The sequence below is a fragment of the Saccopteryx leptura genome, chromosome 2, assembly GCF_036850995.1.
Source record: "Saccopteryx leptura isolate mSacLep1 chromosome 2, mSacLep1_pri_phased_curated, whole genome shotgun sequence".
Classification (NCBI taxonomy): Eukaryota; Metazoa; Chordata; class Mammalia; order Chiroptera; family Emballonuridae; genus Saccopteryx; species Saccopteryx leptura.
Window position 1 is genome coordinate 246389253 of NC_089504.1, and position 13300 is coordinate 246402552.

The 13300-nt window shown below is 49.2% G+C and overlaps 1 protein-coding gene across 12 annotated transcripts in view; it reads right to left on the minus strand.

Annotated features, from left to right (window-relative positions):
- The window catches only part of KDM2B (lysine demethylase 2B), a 117305-nt gene that overhangs the window by 12021 nt on the left and 91984 nt on the right, over nucleotides 1–13300 (minus strand). For all 12 annotated transcript variants that reach the window (XM_066371005.1, XM_066370998.1, XM_066370999.1 and 9 more), the window contains one exon: nucleotides 6716–6940. In XM_066371005.1, coding sequence (XP_066227102.1) covers nucleotides 6716–6940 — 225 coding nt within the window. The remainder of the gene's footprint in view (nucleotides 1–6715; nucleotides 6941–13300) is intronic.

Here is a 13300-nt window from a genome sequence, read left to right on the forward strand (position 1 = left end):
GATTGGTAGTGGGTAACAAATGTGGTCGAAAAAATTGTTTTAAAAATATTGTATAGCCCTGGCCGGTTGGCTCAGCGGTAGAGCGTCGGCCTGGCGTGCAGGAGTCCCGGGTTTGATTCCCAGTCAGGGCACACAGGAGAAGCGCCCATCTGCTTCTCCACCCCTCCCCCTCTCTCCTTCCTCTCTGTCTCTCTCTTCCCCTCCAGCAGCCGAGGCTCCATTGGAGCAAAGATGGCCCGGGTGCTGGGGATGGCTCTGTGGCCTCTGCCTCAGGCGCTAGAAAGGCTCTGGAGGCAACAGAGCGACGGAGGGGCAGAACATTGCCCCCTGGTGGGCATGCTGGGTGGATCCCGGTCGGGCGCATGCGGGAGTCTGTCTGACTGCCTCCCTGTTTCCAGCTTCGGAAAAATGAAAAAAACAAACAAACAAACAAACAATAAAAATTGTATAATGCACCAACATTCAGAAAATCTGCATAACTCGGTCATCCGGTCTTTTCCAAATGGCTAATGCATGACTTTACCAGATCATGTATGAGCAAATGAGCTATTCCAAGGGCAAGGAAGACTAATAAATTTTAATGTAACAGTATGAGAAGTTCACATACAGTTTCAGATTCCACATTGCAACTAATGTTCTGGTGGAGTACCAGGAAAGAATATCCACAATGATCTGAAATGGCTATGAAAATACTCTTCTCTTTTCCAACTCTGCTTCTGAGTAAGGCCAGGGAACCTTCATACGATTCCTCTAGAACACCACCAATGGAATGAATACAGAATCAGATGTGGAAATCCAGGTCTTGTCTAATGAACCTGGTATGAAAGAGATTTATAGAAACATAAAACAATGCTATTCTCCCCACCAATCATTTTAGTCTGGAAAATGTAATTATTTCTAACAAAAAGGTTGGCCCTGGCCAGTTGGCTCAGTGGGAGAGTGTTGGTCCAGCGTGTGGAAGTCTCAGGTTCAATTCCCGGTCAGAGTACAAAGGAGAAGTGCCCATCTGTTTCTCACCCCCTCACCCCTACCCTGCTTTTCTCTCTCTCCCTGCCCACACCTACAGCCATGGGTCAATTAGAGTGAGTTGGTCCAGAGTGGCGCTGAGGGTGGCTCCATGGCCTCTGCCTCAGACACTAAAAAAATGGCTCCAGTTGCAATAGAGCAAGGGCCTCAGGTGGGCAGAGCATCGCCCCCTAGTGGGTATGCCGGGTGGATCCCCTTTGGGGCACATGCAGGAGTCTGTTTCCTTTTCTCTTACCAAATAAATTTTTTAAAAATAAAGAAAATTAAAAAATGTTTTTATGTTGTGTTTCTTGTTTTTCCTTTTTTAATTAATTCAGTGTTAATTTTAAATACGGTAATATTAATAAGTAAATGAATTTTGGGGCCCTCATGATTTATTTTTAATTTTTACGAATCTATTTGAGCCAAATTGACAACATATGCTGGGGAAGCAAGATCTCAAATGCTCCTTGGGTCCTGATGATTTTGGAGAAGACAAAGTGATTCTTTTTTTTTTTTTGGTATTTTTCTAAAGCTGGAAACGGGGAGAGACAGTCAGACAGACTCCCGCATGTGCCCGACCGGGATCCACCCGGCACGCCCACCAGGGGGCGATGCTCTGCCCACCAGGGGGCAATGCTCTGCCCCTCTGGGGCCTCGCTCTGTTGCAACCAGAGCCACTCTAGCGCCTGAGGCAGAGGCCAAGGAGCCATCCCCAGCGCCCGGGGCCATCTTTGCTCCAATGGAGCCTCGGCTGCGGGAGGGGAAGAGAGAGACAGAGAGGAAGGAGAGGGGGAGGGGTGGAGAGGCAGATGGGCACCTCTCCTGCGTGCCCTGGCCAGGAATCGAACCCGGGGCTTCTGAACACCAGGCCGACGCTCTACCACTGAGCCAACCGGCCAGGGCCAAAGTGATTCTGAAAACACCAAGTTTGAGAACTGACGCGCTAGGCTGTAAATTCCCTGCCTGCACAGACGCTCTGTCCCCAGACACCCCTGGGTCCCATCACCTGGTACAGGGATCCAGAGGAAACACACAGGCAATTTTTATTAAATTGAGTTAGAGGAGCTTCAAATAAACTGAAATAACACATTCCACTGTGTAAGCCAGTGATAAAGTCTACAAAATGGCACAGACACTGGAATTCAAACGAACATAACATTGAAGAGAAGAGGGTCATCATTTGTTTAACAAACACTTAATGGAACATCTGCTAAAGCCTGAAGGACTGGCCGAGAGGGGACAGCGATGAGGGCGACAGCTGCTCCCCGAGGTGTCTGGGAAGATGAAGACAGATCGTGGTGGAAGCCCGGGAGAAGGCGGACAGGTCACACACAAGCGTAACCAGAGGCAGCAGAGGCAGCTGCTGGAGCACGCACAGGCCGGGGGGGTTGGGCTCAGAGTGGAGAAGAGGGTAGCGTAGGGAGACTGGGGTGCTGGTCTAGGACAGGGCAGGCGGCCGGCTCTGAAAGGGTGATGAGGGGTAGAAACAGAAGTGAAGCCACCGCAGAGCCCAGGACAGGCGAGCCCAGGGCCTGCAAAGGGGTCTGGACTGTGGGAAGGGATCGAGTCTGCAGAGGGAGCCTCAGGGGGCAAGGGGAAGGCCGCTGTGGGTGGAGGGAGGCTCTGGCACATTCAGAGAGAAGGGCCTGGAAAAGGGAGAGAAGTGGATAAAACATCCCAACAAAGTGGACAGGCTGCGGGAAGGGCAAGAAGCCCCCACCCCAGTCGGGCTGAGTCTGCCTATGTGACCAGTTCCAGAAGCCGCATCAAGGTGGAGAGGAGACAAGTGAGGTTTCCTGCAACCAGCACTGACGGTGCCAGGTACCAGGCTAGCACCACAACTGCAAAGAACAGGTGACAGCAGAGACGAGTTTCCTCTATCTGAGCCTGGGACACTGGGTGGGAGGGAGGTGGTGGGAGAGAAAGCAAGGCTAAAGAGGAAGAAGAGATAGTCCTGGGTCAAGGCCAACATGTAAAGTTTTAGGTGACACTGCTTTCAATACCAAGAGTCCCTACAGACAACCTCTCAAATCCTGACAGAACATGACAAGGCACAGGGACCCCCCCGAAATGCACACAGATAAAAATCTGTATTTAATTTCAAGGAGGATCTCAAATTCCCTGAAATCCATTCAAGTGACCTGGGTACGGGTAACAAAAAACACAAGCAGCGAAACTTAAAAACTTCTGCACAGCAAAGGAAACAATCAACACTGGAAAGGAGGAAATATTTACAAAGCATGTATGTGTAAAAGGCAAATGTCCGAATTCTATAAAGAACTTCTACTACCACAACAAAAATACAAACAATCCAATTTCAAAACTGGGCAAAGAGGTTCAACAGACATTTCATTTCTCCAGAGAAGCCATGCAGATGGCCAACATCATATGCTGAGCAGATGAAAAGATGCTCAATGGCCTGACCTGTGGTGGCACAGTGGATAAAGCGTCGACCTGGAATGCTGAGGTTGCCAGTTCAAAACCCTGGGCCTGCCTGGTCAAAGCACATATGGAAGTTGATGCTTCCTGCTCCTCCCCCCCTTTCTCTCTCTCTCTCTTCTCTAAAATGAATTAAAAAAATAAATAAAATAAATAAAAAAAAAGATGCTCAATGTCACTCATCGTCAGGGAAATGCAAATCAAGACCACAGTGAGTTACCCCCTCAGACCCATTCAATGACCACTACCAGAAAACCAGAAAAAAAAACAAGAAACTGTGGAGACAAACAAGAAATGCGGGGGAAACTAGAACCCTGGTGCACAGTTGATGGAAATGTAAAATGGTGCAGTCACTATGGAAAGCAGTGTGGAGACTCCTCAGGAAATTAAAAACAGAATTCCATACGACCCAGCAATTCCACCCCTTTCAGACCATCCAAAGGAATTCAGAACAGGACACCCGTGCTCATCACAGCATCATTTGCAACAGCCAAGAGGTGGGAGCAACTTAAATGTCCATGGACACACAAAAGGATGAAGAAAACGCAGTCTATACACACAATGAAATATTAGTCAGCCTTTAAAAAAGAAGGAAATCCTGTCACATGCTTCAATGCGGGTGAACCTTAAAAGATTATGCTGGGTGAAATAGGCCATCATAGAAGGAGAAATCTTGCCTGACTCCACGTTACCTGCAGTGTCTAAAGCAGTCCCACTGAGAAACAGGAAGTAGAAGGGTGCTTGCTGGGGATGGGGGTGGATGGGGGATAGGGGCAGGGGGAGGGGAAAGAAGACTTCTGGTTTAACCATACAGAGTTTGATTTGGCAAAATGAAAATGTCCTAGAGCTCGGTTTTCACAACAATGGGCATAGAAGTAATATGACTCTACTGTACATTTAAGGATGGTTAAAATGGACCTGGCCGGGTAGCTCAGTTGGTTGGAGTGTTGTCCCAATATGCCAAGGTTGTGGGTTTGATTCTTGGTCAGGGCACATACAAGAATCAACCAATGAATGCATAAATAAGTGGAACAACAAATTGATGTTTCTTCCCCCTCTCCCACACCCATTCTCTCTAAAATTAAAAAAAAAAAAAAATTAGAATGACAGGGATGTAAAATACAGCATAGGAAATATAGTCAATATTGTCATGACTATGCCTGGGGCCAGGTGGGTATTGGAAATATCAGGGGGAACACTCTAAAGTATATGATTGGCTAACCACTGCTGTATACCTTAATCTAATACAAAATAATACTAAATGTGAACTGTAAAAAAAAACACAACCCTTTGAGCCCTGGCTGGTTGGCTCAGCGGTAGAGCGTCGGCCTGGCGTGCGGGGGACCAGGGTTCGATTCCCGGCCAGGGCACATAGGAGAAGCGCCCATTTGCTTCTCTACCCCCCCTCCTTCCTCTCTGTCTCTCTCTTCCCCTCCCGCAGCTGAGGCTCCATTGGAGCAAAGATGGCCTGGGCGCTGGGGATGGCTCCTTGGCCTCTGCCTCAGGCGCTAGAGTGGCTCGGCTCTGGTCGTGGCAGAGCGGCGCCCCGGAGGGGCAGAGCATCGCCCCCTGGTGGGCAGAGTGTCGCCCCTGGTGGGCGTGCCGGGTGGATCCCGGTCGGGCGCATGCGGGAGTCTGTCTGACTGTCTCTCCCCGTTTCCAGCTTCAGAAAGATACAAAAAAAAAAAAAACCAAAAAAAAAACAAACAACCCTTTGATAAAAACATGAGGTACAAAAATAACTGATGAGGCCCTGGCTGGTTGGCTTGGTGGTAGAGCGTCGGCCTGGTGTGCGGAAGTCCTGGGTTCGATTCCCGGCCGGGGCACACATGAGAAGTGCCCATCTGCTTCTCCACCCCTCCCCTTCTCCTTCCTCTCTGTCTCTCTCTTCCCCTCCTGAAGCCGAGGCTCCACTGGAGCAAAGGATGGCCCGGGCACTGAGGATGACTCCGTAGCCTCTGCCCCAGGCACTGGAGTGGCTCTGGTTGCGACAGAGCATTGCCCCCTGGTGGGCATGCCGGGTGGATCCCGATGGGCGCATGCGGGAGTCTATCTGACTGCCTCCCCGTTTCCAGCTTCAGAAAAATACAAAAAAAAAAAAAAATTAAAAAAAATTACTGATGAACAACAGAAACCATCTGTTCCGTTAGAAAAATTTTTTTTTAATTTAATAGTGTACTGAAACTGGGTTGTGTGAGTTGGGGAGTAGCTGTTTACTTGTTTGGTTAGGAAATAAACACAATCAACAATAAAATAAAGAAAAAGAAAGTGAAAATATATTGCAACAATTTATTGGAGCTTATCAACTTTTAGTATGAATAAGATGTTTCTTAAGCAAAAATAAAAAACTTTTATACATCTGTATCAAATAGAGCACAAAAATATATTTTGCAAAAAAAGAGGAAAAGGTTAAAATGATAAATTTTGTTATATATTTTGAACCGCAATAAAAAAGGAAAACACAGTGTGTGTGTGGAGGGAGGAGGGGAAGGTGCCCCCTGGCCTGGAGGGGCACAGCAGCCAGGGTCCTGTCCCTCCAGTGAAGGCTGCCTTGGGGCGGGGGTCAGAGATCACAGGGAGGAGCCCCAGGCCCTGAAAGCAGCGCCCCAAGGGAAGCAGGGTGTGTGGGTGTGAGCAGAGGGTACGCACAGGCAGCCCCGACAGGGCATGTTGTGAGAGAGTGTGTCCACTGCCCTGTCCTGGGGTAAGGCCGGAGGCAAAGGGCCAGCCAGGCTCTGCAGCCGCCCAGTTCCTGAGCCTGAGCACCATAAATCAGTCCTCTCTGTCCGGGCAGCCCTGCAGGATGTGCCCTGACCTTCCACCCAGGCCTCTGACTCTGAAGGTAGGACAGGAAGGAGGGGCGCGCCTACATAACTGGATCATAAATGTCTGCAACGGGGTCACAGACAGGAGAGGCTGCCCTGACATCTTTACTGGCGGAGACTTCAAAGCACCTGGTCATCAAGGGAAGGCAAGGGTTCTAAGCATCAGAGGATGAAGGAAAAGGAGCCCAAGCACAGGGCAGGAAGTCCTGCCACGTGGAATTGGGAAACAGCACTCCTCTGAGCCCATTTCTTCCTAGAGGGGGCCTCTCTCGGGAGTTTCTGCCGTGGACAGTCTCTTTAAGCAGAGTCAGGGCAGACCAGCGAGCAGAGGAACACCCGGTCTGTGGCTGAATGAGGCCGGGTCCTGGAGAAAGGCAGGGCCGGCCTGCGCTGCTGGAGAGCGGGAGGCCCCAGGCTCAGGGGGAACCCCTCTGCGCACTCACCGCGATGCACTGCCGCATGATGCAGCTCTGCTTCATCCGCCCAGGCCCTCCGAACTTCTTCATGTCCTTGCAGAAGTGGCACTCTCCGCACTCGGTCCGAAGGCAGGCCTCGCACTTGCGGCATCGCGTCCGGCGCCGGCGAGCTCCCGCTGTGGTCCGGTTGGCGGCCAACTTCACCGCGGAGGCGGGGCCCAGCTTGCCCTTGGGCCGCCCTATCGCCCGGTTCTGCAGAGAACACACAGGACTGGTAAACGGTGGGCTGCAGGGCAGGCCGGACATACAGCAGATCACATTACAGGTTGACCTGTATCCCACCCCCACCCCCCCCAAGGTATGCCAGCATGCTAACCCTAGAACCTTAGAATGGGACATTATTTGCAAACAGGGTTTTACACAGGTAAACATAACTGATGTCCCCATGAAGAGGGGGATTCTGGACACAGGCACACAGGGGTTAGAGGGCCGTGTGATGTCAGTGACACTTCTATAAGCCAAGAAAGGCCAGTTACTGCCCAGAGCCTTCAAAGTGAGCCCGGCCAGGTCCACACTCTGATTTGACTTCCGGTCTCCAGACTGGTGAGAGAATTCAGTTCCTGTTGCTCTATGTCACCCAGTTTGTGGTATTCCATTATGGTAGCCCCAGGAGCCTGACACAGAGGGCGCCTAGCTTCTGACTGGCTCAAGACCCTTCCGTGGCCCCAGGTCTCAGACTAGGCCCTGAGCTTGTGCCTCCTGGGAGACGCCACACGGTCAGCAGTGTTTCCTGGGCCAGGCACACCCTCCCCACTCCACGGGGCGAGCACCCGCTCATCCTACAGGCCCATCTGCACACCACGTTCTTCCAGCAGCCTTCCCTGACCACACTGCACAGGGCTCGGGTGCCTCGTGCAGGTGTCCTCACAGCACTTGTCACAACTGTGTCCTTCCACTGGCTCTCCCTCTGAGACCAAGAGCTCAGGAAGGCGGTTATCAATGGTGTCTTTCCACCACTTGTTGCTTGACAAGAGGATATGCTCAGTGGACCAAACAAAATCCAGGAGAAATGAAACAGTGCTAAGGAACCTTGACTTCTGGCACAGTCCCTAAATGGGCCCATGTCCTTCCTACCATGTGGCTCAGAAGGAAACAGAGGTAGGTAGGTTCAGTGCTAAACAGTGAGCTAGCCAGCCACATGTCTGCTCTGAGGTCCTTGCATCCTGGCCACCAGGGCCAGAGAGCCTTTTCCAAATGAGGATCCCTGGGGGAACTCCTGGTCAGCCCCTGGAGGACACTGTCGGCTGAGGTCCCTGTCCACCTAGGAAAGGAAGAGGGAAGGCCCAGGATGGTGGAGTGTATCTGGTCCAAAGCATCTTCCTGAAGAGCACGAGTCTGCTGGAAAATGGCTCTTCCCTCCGACACAGAGACCCACGACTCACCCCAAAACTACCTGATCTAAATGGCAGGTGTTGCTCAAAGTCCCGTTTTGGCCAACTCAACACCCTTCAGTCTGGTCCTGGCCTTTCCATTTCAATTGCTTGTTGCTACATATTAGATCCCTAAACAAAATCCCATTATCTTATTATCTCTTGGACCAAAGGCACGGTGACACTCTAAGAGGGTGCTACGGTCCTGCCTACCCTCCCTGAACTCCACAGGGGCTGCCTAGAAATGTAAAACCACATTGGGAAGAAAAACGGTCCGCCCTGCTCTGTGAATAAAGCCTTATTGCCATTTATTTTCTTCTGCTGTGTAGTGACCCCGGTGGAGAGCTGAAAATCTCACATACCCCGATCCACACACACCTTTGGTCATTACCAAGTGGATCCTTCCCTCAGATTTATTTCCCCAGCAGCCTGTAGCATCCAAGGAGACTATAAGGCCCCCAACAGCCGTGGTGCCCACCCCACAAGGCGCTGCTGGTCAACTTGCTCTGAACTCAGCAGGGGGAAGGGGGATGCTAGATCCGGTCCCACTGGCCCCTGTCCTCACCTCCCACAAAGCTGCGCCAGGCTCCAGCAATGGTTACCTCGGGGGCAGGCACTGGTCGGCCCACACACCCACCAGCTGCCTCAGGGAGAGAGGCTGCCCCAACACCAGTTACTCTGGGCTTCCCTGCACCGTCCTTACACAACACCCCAGGAAGGCCTGGGGCGCCCCGAGTCATGCATTCCGCAGCGATAACACCAAATCGACCTACACACTGCACATGTCAACTCAGGTTGGGTCTTGCTGCCAGAGTAGTTAAAAAATAAATAAATAATAAGATCAGTTTTCAGAGTCTTTGGATTTGAGAATGGCAAGTAAGCGACTGTGGACCTGAAAACTAAGCAAGGATAAGGATGGTGACAGCAGAAAAGGTGGCTATTTGCTGAGTGTGCACTATTGTGTCATATTTTATATGTTTTCCCAATTATAACCCAAAGAGACGCTGTTTTCCAGATGAGGAAACTAGAGCTGGAGGTGAAGGGACTTGCCCAGGGTCACGGAGCCAGCAGAGGATGTGCATTCCCTCCAGCCGTGCTCTAAACAGCACTGACTACAGCGGACTTGATGGTGAAGAAAGGGGAGAGCCCCCCCAAGTACACACATGATGGATGCTGACAGGAGGTGCACAGAGGCACGTGGACTCCCAGAGAAATGGGTGCCAGGAAGGTTCTTCTCTTTCTTCACAGCCTGGGAGACTTTCCAACACAGAGCACGTCTCCTGTAACAACTCACTCTTTGGGTCATCACAACACGAGCAAGTGGGCAGGCGGGCAGAGCAGCCTCTAGTCAGGTACAGAGAGGGCAGCACAGGTGCCAGCTGCCAAGGACAAAAACAGAGGCCAAGGGCTCACATCTAAGGACTAGCGTCTTTGATGAAGATCCGAGGGAAAAAAAAGGAAAAATTCTAGGAGTCCACACACGCCTCTTCCCATCCCACTCAGGAATGGCAGGTATACACAGCCACTGAGCCAGCTCTGTGGCCTCGCTGGCCACAAAGACCGTCTCTCAGAAGTAAAAGTTGAGCCAACCCACCCAGAGCCACAACGCCTGGACTGTGACTGTAAAATAAGCCCTCTTCCTGTGTTTTCCAAAGCGCATTCCTATTGGAAGAAGCACATCTCCAATCTATAAAAAAAAAACAAGCCTGTCTGGATCTTGATGGCAGCAGAGACATCCTGACAAAGCAAACAACTGACAACACCTCGAAAGAAGAGGTGTAAGGAGCCGCTGTCCTCGAAGACCTGGATTCTGGCCCCCTCTAGCCAGCTGCCTGATCAAGCAGGAAGAGCTGCTGCCACCACAGCCTCTCCAGCAGCCATTGTAGGACGCAGGCACCAGCCAGCTGGCCTGTTGGGCGTCAACCAAGTAACCCCTGAAATGCAGGATGCTAACAAAGACCACTGAGAAAACCAACACATTACACAAGACATCGGAGGTGTCTTCTATTAAGGAGGTGAACAAGCCTCTCATTTCGGCATAAAGCTTCTGACCTAATCATTTTTAGGTGACACCTAAAGGTTCACTGATACTCAATTCTACTCTCTCTTATCCTTGCCTCTGTTTGTTCAAGTAACCCAGAAATGTCTTGTTAATTTCAGTATAAAATGCTCTTCCTAGCAAAAGGCAATGATGGAATCCCCTGACTACCATTTCCAAACCATTCCCCTGACCCAAGGGCCACTTGTTGATCTTATCAACTCAGGATCCATATCATCAGCTCACCTGGTGAGACAGATCTAGAGTCCACAGGCCCCCCCCCCCCCAATTTCAGTATTCCAACATCTTTTTTTTCCATCAGCAACTCATAAGCATGTCTTTAAAATAAGTACTATTAGGGTAGATCTTCCATTCATCCATTCCACAAATATTAACTGAGTACCTCCTATCAGATCCTGTACTCTCCAGAGCAGCAGTTCTCAACCTGTGGGTTGCGACCCCCGCGGGGTTGCCTAAAGCCATCGGAAAATACATAATGCATATCAGGTATTTACACTCCGAATCATAACTGTAGCAAAATTACAATTATGAAGTAGCCACCAAAATTATTTTTTGGTTTGGGGTCACCACAACATGAGGAACTGTATTGCGGGGTCACGGCATTAGAAAGGTTGAGAGCCTGACCAGGCGGTAGCACAGGGGATAGAGCGTCAGACTGGGATGCGGAAGACCCAGGTTCGAGACCCCGAGGTTGCCAGCTTGAGCATGGGCTCATCTGGGTTGAGTAAAAAAAGCTCACCAGCTCGGACCTAAGGTCGCTGAGCAAGGGGTCACTCGGTCGGCTGAAGGCCCACGGTCAAGGCACATATGAGAAAGCAATCAATGAACAACTAAGGTGTCGCAACGAGAAACTGATGATTGATGCTTCTCATCTCTCTCTGTTCCTGTCTGTCTGTCCCTATCTATCCCTCTCTCTCTCTGTTCCTGGTAAAAAATAAATAAATAATAAATAAATAAATAAATAAATAAAAAATAGAAAGGTTGAGAACCACTGCTCCAGAGTATTCATGGGCAGAACCTCTTCAATCCCTCATCTCTAAAACACCGGAGTTAAAATTACTTGGGTCAACCCAAATTAATGAAAAGACATCCCATGTTTATAGATTGAAAAGACAATATGGTTAAGGCAGCAATATCCTCCCCTCAAAGTCACCTATACATTCAATGCAATCAAATCCCAGCTGGCTTTTTTGCAGAAGTTGTTGACAAGTTGATCCTAATATTCCCATAGAAATGCAAGGGACCTAAAATAGCCAAAACAATCTTGGAAATGAAGAACGAAGTCAGAGCACTCACACCTCCTGACTTCAAAACTTACTACAAAGTTGTAGTAAATAAAACAGTGTGATACTGGCCTTAGGATAGACCAATGGAATAGAATTAAGAGTTGAGGAATAGGCCCTAGCCAGTTGGCTCAGTGGTAGAGCGCTGGTCTGGTGTGTGGATGTCCCGAGTTTGATTCCCAGTCAGGGCACATAAGAGAAGCACTCATCTGCTTCTCGAACCCTCCCCCTTCTTGCTTCTCTCTCTCTCTCTTTCCCTCCTGCAGCCATGGCTCAAATGGAGTGAGTTGGCCTAGGCACTAAGGATGGCTCTATGGCCTCTGCCTCTGGCACTAAGAAGATCTTGTATGCTGAACAACAGACCAACACCCCAGATGGGCAGAGCATCACCCCTAGTGGACTTGCCAGATGGATCCTGGTCAGGGCACATACGGGACTCTGTCTCTGCCTACCCTCCTCTCACTGAATCAAAAAAAAAAAGAAAAAGGGGGGGCACGGTAATAAAACCTCACAATATCTTACAATAATTACGACCAACTGATTTTGACAAAAATGTCAAGACAATTCAGTGGTGGAAAGAACAGTCTTTTCAAACAATGGATATCCACAAGCAAAAGGATAGAGTAGGACCCCCTACCTCATACTATATACAAAAACTAACTAAAAAATGGAATGAAAACCTATGTGTAAGAGCTAAAACTATAAGGATAAGTCTTCATTGCCTTGGATTCCTCAAGTGTTTCTTGGATGACACCAAAATCACAGGCAACTAAAGAAAAAATAAAAAGGTAAGCTGGACTTCAAAATTAAAAGAATCTTTGTGCTTAAAAGAACACTGTCAAATAAAAAAGACCACAGAATTGGGAAAACATTTGCAAATCATATATCTGGTAAAGGCCTATATCCAGACTATATAAAGAATTCTAACAACTCAACAGTTTTTTAAGATCCCAATTTTAAAATGGGCCAAGGATTCAGATACTTCTGCAAAACATAACCAAACAGGCCAAAACCACATGAGAAGGATGTGCAACACCAGCAGTCAACAGAGCATGTGATGTGTATGTGCGACTCGTTCATTATTAACCCCTCACTCACATTCACCCACCTACTCAAGTGTTTTGACTAAGATTTTTTTTTTTTGAGAGACAGAGATGAGAAGCATCATCTCTTCCATTGTTCACTGATTGCTTCTCATATATGCCTTGACCAGGGGGCTCAGGCTGAGCCAGTGACCCTTTGCTCAAGCCAGTGACCTTGAGCTCAAGGCAGTGACATGATCCCACGTTCAAGCCAGTGAGCCTATACTCATGCCAGTGACCTTGAGGTTTCAAACCTCAGCTCCCAGGTCCATGCTCTATCCACTGCATCACCGCCTGGTCAGGCTGGCAGGGAATTCTGTATGAGATTCAGTCCCAGGTGCTGAAACTACAAAAATTAGTAAGAACTGTTTCCTATTCTCAAAGGCACTATAGTCTGAGGGGAGGGAGACTGTAACCACAGGAACACAATGCAACATGCTATGACAATGTCAAAAGCTAACATTTATTGAAGTAATTACACTTTTGCAACATTTGTATCAATTATCAATGATTTAGGAATCATTGTTTCCATTTGGAAAAGAGGAAACTGAGGAACAGCAGGGTTAAGTAATCTACCCGAGGTCAATAGTACTGATAAAACAAGAAGCCGAGACATTAACCCAGAGAGTGGCTCAAAAGCCAGGACCCTTGGTATGCTCGACTCAGGAGAAAGGCCTCATCTCACTGCAAAGGGAGGTTGGAAAAACTGTCACAGACACAGGAGGTCTTAGAGGGGCACTAGGATTCTGCAGGCCAGC